Here is a 6,300-nt window from a genome sequence, read left to right as displayed (position 1 = left end):
ACACCACCACGCCTGGCTACAAAGGATAAACTTTTGACCACTGATATAGTGAACCCTCAGATCCTGAAATTTTATATATATATATATATATAATTTATTTAATGTGTATGAGTATACTGCCTGCATGTATGTAAGTGCACCCATATCATCCTATGCCCACAGAGGCCAGAAGAAGGTGCTGGATCCCCTGGAGCTGGAGTTACAGACTGTTGTTAGCTGCCATGTGGGTGCTAGGATTTGAACCCAGGTCTTTTTCAAGAGCAGTCAGTGCTCTTAACTGCTGAGTCATCTTTCCAGCCCCAGATCCTGAAATTTATAAAAATGCAATTTATAAAAGAAGATTTCATTGCATTCTCACTAACTGCAAATGACTGGGAGGCAATGCACTGCAAAGAAGAATAAACGAGGGGCGATCAATAGGAAGCAACCACCTGTTGGGAGTGGTGCTGATTCTTACCTGTTATTTTGAGCCCTCAAGGCCTAGGAACCAATTCTGTTGTACCTTTCCTAGCACCACAGTGTTCACAGTGTATCGTTGATATATTTGACCTTCACTAAGCCCCAATACAACCGTAAACACAAACAGCAATGTCAGCCTTAACTGTAAAGCAACCCTTCAGCTGTTGTAGACCTTTGGCACTTCTGTGGTACAGGAAGCACTCTGATCTATTCCTGTGCTAGCCGAAGAGCCAGGGGGTATGCAGAGCTAACAAACACTTGAAAGGCAGCAAAGGTTATTAAGGAACTGAAATTTTATGTTAAGGTTAATTAGCTCCAATATTGGACTGCAGAGATCTAAAAGAATGACTACTATGAGGCCAGTATGCACGCTCAATACCCGGGATCTTGTTGAAGCACAGATTCTAACCCAGTAAGTCTGGGCTGAGTTGACATTCACCATTTCTAATTAGCTCCAAGGACATGCTGAGGCATTGATCTGGCCCTATACCTTGAGAAGTATCTGGAATATGTATACTCACATCCATTTGATTTTAGGTTATTGTCTAAAAAGGCGAAAATGAATTTAAATGAGGTCTAAGGTTTTCGGGAGTCTTCACATCCCCGAAAACCCTGTCCCAGCAACAATGGGATAAGCAGTAGTGGGCAAGCTTGTGGCCAGGAGTGTGTGTTTGCTCTAATGTCTTGCCTGCTTTGATGGCTGGATTAAGGAATGCTTTGGAGATTAGCGAGACACACTGCTGGCTGTGTCTGTGATAGCATTCCCTGAGATGATTAGAGCATAATTCCTGATGAAGCCATCATAGCATGGCACTCTTGGGAATTGGGAAAAGGTAAGCCGTAGGACCTAGCTGCAGGAAGTATGCCATTGAGGGTGTATTCCTGGGGCTACAGCTTGTCACTGACTCGCCCTATATTACCCTTTCTCTAATTCCTGGCCACTGTGCTGTGCACTGCTCTGTTTTCACCACGTTTGCTCTATCATGATAGACTTATACGCCTAAAATTAGGAGTCAGGGGCTGGAGAGATGGCTCAGCGGTTAAGAACACTGACCCGGATTCGAATCCCAGTACCCACATGGCAGCTTACAGCTGTCCGTAACTCCAGTTCCAGGGGATCTGACAGCCTCTTTTGTCCTCCACAGGCATTGCATGACACGGGTGCACTTACCTACATGCCGGCAATGCACGCATACACATAAATAAAAATAATAAAATATTTTTAAAAATTAGGTGCCAAAACAAATCCTTTCTTCCTTGTGCTGTTTTTATTAAGGTTAGTGATTCAGAAACTAGCCAGTGACCCACAGGCATATGTAGGGTGTACATGGGAAGTTAACGTTTCCACTGTGCGTGTCATAGGTTACAAAGACCCTTCTGTATTTTTTAAAGAACAGACACTCTTTCTTACAGGCATTGTGTATGAAGCTGTGTGGAATTCCAAAATACTACCAAGCACACTTTCATGGGACAGTGAGGCCACCTGATGGTAAGTTTTCTTGTCATGTCTTTGATTTATGTGCTCATTGATTTCTGTTCTTCCAAATAGAGTGGGAGCTGAGAGCTATGAGCGAAACAGACTGCTCACACTAATCCATTTCACCTACGGGCTGTGCTCAGTTCCTCTCTCTTAGTGCCATCTTCAGTAATGTCTTTTGACAAACTGCCCAGTAATCAGAGGAGCTAAAGATGAGTAAGATAAAGGCGAGCTGGTTTCTAGCCTCAGGACCTTAATTTTTTACCTGTAAAGATGTTGAGCAGATCATTATAATGTACTGTAGACTAAGCTATAATAAATAACATCTTATGGAATGGTAGGACCTGTGTAAACTGTAGCATAATGCATATAACATATGAGCAATTCCCATTTTTATAGGAATTCAGAGATTTATGAACTCCACGTGTAAGCAAAAGCTTTCCTTTGAGTTACTCTATAACAGGGGGACAGTGCCTCTCCCAGACACCACAGGCTGTCAAATAAAAGCTGAGTTCCAGGAATGGGTTGCCTCTTTCAGAGGTATTGGTCAGTGGGGTTCCAAGATCCACCCCAAAATTACAGACCATTAGTATTGCTCTTGGTTACTCTCCAGAACTTGATGATAAAACACTATTAGTGAACAAACTACATAGCTGAGTCATAAAACATGGAGAAATCAAACTGGTACCTACCTGGAAGTTTCATCTCTACTGGCTAGCCCCAGAATGTTCTATTTATTTTCCTGGATGAGAAAAATATCCATCAATCTTACCCAACTGTGAACCCTCAGGCTACACTAACCACTGGCCCGGCAAGATTGACCCATTGGTACAACAGGGGCAGGAATGGTATGGGAGCAGCTAACCACTTCTGAGTGGATTTAAAGTCTGCTCCATAGCACAGAACTCTTGCCTGGTACCATGAACTGAGCCCAAACCCCAAGACTGACTAGGTCATAGGCCCTAGAGAAGAACCTAGTACTACTATCATGCTAAATAAACATAGTATTAAACTTCCACCCAAATTTTTATCTTTACATCCATAGATTAGTGCATCTCTCGGCCCTCAGAGACGCTTCCTTCTGCAATAGGAAGTGATTAACACAGAGTCCCACAGCTGGCCAGCATGCAGAGAATAAGAGACTGTGGAGTGCCCAGTTCCAAATGGGACACCTATATTGTGCCCACTCTCCCCAAGGCTTGGGGATCACTGCAGAAGAGGGGTGGAAAGCCAGTAACAGACACCTGGACGGGACAGGGCTGTTGTACACAGTGGCTGTGACTGCATGCACAAGCCCTGCACAAGATCAAGCTAGACAAAATCACAGCATAGATGGGGGAGGAGCTCGTGAAGTTCCACCCCTAGTTGAGAAGCTATTGGCAACTGATGATCTCTGAAGGGAGGGAGTCAGTTATTGTCAGGGATGTGGTCCCTGAGAGGTGCCTGTGCTCCAGTTGATGGCCCCACCCCCATGCACATGCAAGCAGCACTAAGAGGACTCAGTGGGTTCAGAGAGAGAGAGAGAGAGAGAGAGAGAGAGAGAGAGGGCGGGAGGGGGGGGAGGGGAGTGGGGGGGAGGAAGAGAGAGAGAGAGAGAGAGAGAGAGAGAGAGAGAGAGGAAGTTGGGAGGGAGAAGTGGTGGGGGATAGGGAAGAAATTGGAGAGGAGAGACTGGAGAGTGGATTTGATCAAAACATATGCATGAGTGAATTTCTCAATAAAAAATGCATAACTTATATTTTAAGGTTTAAAAATATACCTTATAAATTCATATTTTACTATTTTTTTGTCTTAACAGAAATAACAGTTAGTTGTAGACATGGCCGTCCCTTGATAACACTTACTCTGCCATCCAGGAACGAGCGCTGTCAGTTTGCTGTCGAGCCAATGTTGTCAACAGTAGGCTCGTTCCTCCAGGACTTGCAAAATGAAGACAAAGGCATCAAAACTGCAGTCATCGTCACAGCAGGTGTGTGTCTCAGCCTACAACTCCTCTCTTCTGCCCCTGTGTTTTGGGTCCTGACTTTTCTAGGAAGAATTTCATTATATAATAAACTATAGAATTCACTATATAATAAATGGCTGGCTTTTTCTGAATTCTTCCATTTTATGCATCAATACTATTAGAATAATAACTCAAAGCTAGGATGGTGGTGCATACCTGTAATCCTACTACCTGGGAAGCTGAGGCAGAAGGATTGAGAGTTCAAGGCCAGTCTAGGCTGTGTAGTGAGACCCTGTCTCAAGACAAAACAAAACAAAGACAACATAAAAGAAAAGTCCCAAGCCCGGTGTGGTGATGCACACCTTTAATCCCAGCACTTGGGAGGCAGAGGCAGGTGGATCTCTGTGAGTTCAAGGCCAGCCTGGTCTATACAGCCAGTTCCAGACCAGCTGGGGCTACAGGGAAACCCTGTTTCTAAAAAGACCGAAAAAACAAAACAAACAAAACCCCAACTCTATTAAATTAAAAAAAAGATGGAATAAATGTAAGTTTCAGTTACTTATTTCATGAACAGCCTGAAATTTTTTTCCCTCAAGGAAATTTTAGTAGAATAGTGTATAATAATCAGCAAAATTTGAATAATTAGGAAGTTAAATGTATTTTCAACAATTAAAATAGGCAGCAGTTCATTAAAATTCACAGTGAATTAATCTTTGTTATAAAGCTATTGTAGTCAGATATTTTTCATATAATTCATTCTTAGGAAAAAAATGTATTTTAATACCAGCAGAGATTCTTGGTCATTTAGATATCTAAATATATGATACGTATTCTATATTCTCGTGGTCTGAAATGATCTTAGACTGACTGCCTCTAAACTAGAATAAAAAATTACTTACCTTAGCTCAACATTTAGAGGCTAATGGCACATAAAAATTAATAAATTGGCATTGTTATTGTAGTAAAAGCTTTAAATAAGCTTGTCTAAAAGTTAATGATTACTGTTGTAGTTTTGTGAAAAGGAAATAAACAGGAGACATGGCTCAGTAGTTGAGAGCACATACTGTTCTTGCATAGCACCTAAGTTTGATTTCAAGCACCCACACTGCAGCTAACAGCCTTCTGTAACTCTAACCCCGGGTGACCTGCACCAAGGATAGAGTGTGTGAACCTTAGGAAAGCCTTAAGCTTCATTAGAGGAGGCCATACGGGCATAAAATCATTAGAGTGGCCAAATGGCTTTAAATTATAAAACATAAAGTTCCCCAAGTGACCAAGCTGCTATAGATTGGCAGTTTGGCCTTGCTCAAGCCTTACCAGTTGGTCACTCCTGGGACTGAGAGAGACTGTTTTGGAGCCCACCTGTCTCCTCTAGGCTCATAGATAGATAACACGCCTACCAAGTCTGAGGAAATAATCTTAGGAAGAAAGACCCTCAATCACCCAGGACACCAGACCCAGGCACTAATTCAACTCCCTACATAGTGCAGCTGTGTCTCACAACTTTTCTTATAAAAACCCCTAGTTTCTTTGTCACATTGTAGATGCTTGGTCATGTGGTACCCTCTACCTCTCACTGTGTCTTCTTTGAATAAAGGAAGCTATATTCTTGGCCTGCTGCAGGTTTGGCTCTAGTTTCTTGTCTCCTACTCCTCCGTCTTTCCTTTTAGTCTCCAAAAATCTAACATACCCTCTTCTAAATTCCACAGGCACTGCAACTACAAACCCACAAATAGACACATACATATATGTATTATTAAAGATGAAAATAAAAGCTTGAATTGAACAGAAATAAACATTGTTCGTCCCTAACCAAGCTCAGAACTAAGTAAAGAGTTTGGAAAAGTATAGATTAAAGGATTTATTCATTCAACAAATATTTGTTGAACATGTAATACAGGTCTGGCCATGTCCCAGATGCTATAGGCAGCAAAGAACAAGAGAGATTAAAGTTCCTGACCTTCAGAGGGAGTTAAAGGAAAGTTTTTGCCCCTTGCCCTCCAAGGTCAACTAAGTTCCAGGGGACTATGGAACATCTCTCAAAATGTCCTGTAACTGTGGTGAGTCACCTGCCCTCTTGTTCAGGGAGGACATGGAGACCCCACAAGATGAACTTGAACCAGTGTCCAGTCTACAAAGAGAAGCATCAACTCAGAGGAAACATCTCATTCATGCTTCCAAATGAAGCCAGACGTGGTCGAGTAGGACCTTTGACTTATCTTCACATAGATGGAACTGGTAAAAGAAAGGAGCCAGGGGCTCCTCCCAAGCCCATGTTACCCCTGAGGAACAGATCCTCAAACAACCTTAACTGTCAATATAAATTGATTTATTTGGGCCAACTGTATGGTCTTAAACACCCAAAAGGAAAGTATAACCGAAGAGTAAAGTCATCAGTATATTTCCTTAAGAATTCAAG

At 42.3% G+C, this 6,300-nt stretch overlaps 1 protein-coding gene across 1 annotated transcript in view; it reads left to right on the top strand.

Moving 5' to 3' along the window:
* Mcub (mitochondrial calcium uniporter dominant negative beta subunit) overlaps nucleotides 1-6,300 on the top strand; it is a 76,639-nt gene that overhangs the window by 57,195 nt on the left and 13,144 nt on the right. Inside the window, exons 3-4 of the mRNA XM_029568683.1 lie at nucleotides 1,873-1,948; nucleotides 3,735-3,905. Coding sequence (XP_029424543.1) covers nucleotides 1,873-1,948; nucleotides 3,735-3,905 — 247 coding nt within the window. The remainder of the gene's footprint in view (nucleotides 1-1,872; nucleotides 1,949-3,734; nucleotides 3,906-6,300) is intronic.

Source organism: Nannospalax galili, unplaced genomic scaffold (genome assembly GCF_000622305.1).
Source record: "Nannospalax galili isolate Female #2095 unplaced genomic scaffold, S.galili_v1.0 scaffold571, whole genome shotgun sequence".
Lineage (NCBI taxonomy): Eukaryota > Metazoa > Chordata > Mammalia > Rodentia > Spalacidae > Nannospalax > Nannospalax galili.
The sequence above is the reverse complement of the archived record's forward strand: the minus strand, read 5'-3'. Positions and strand labels throughout refer to the sequence as shown.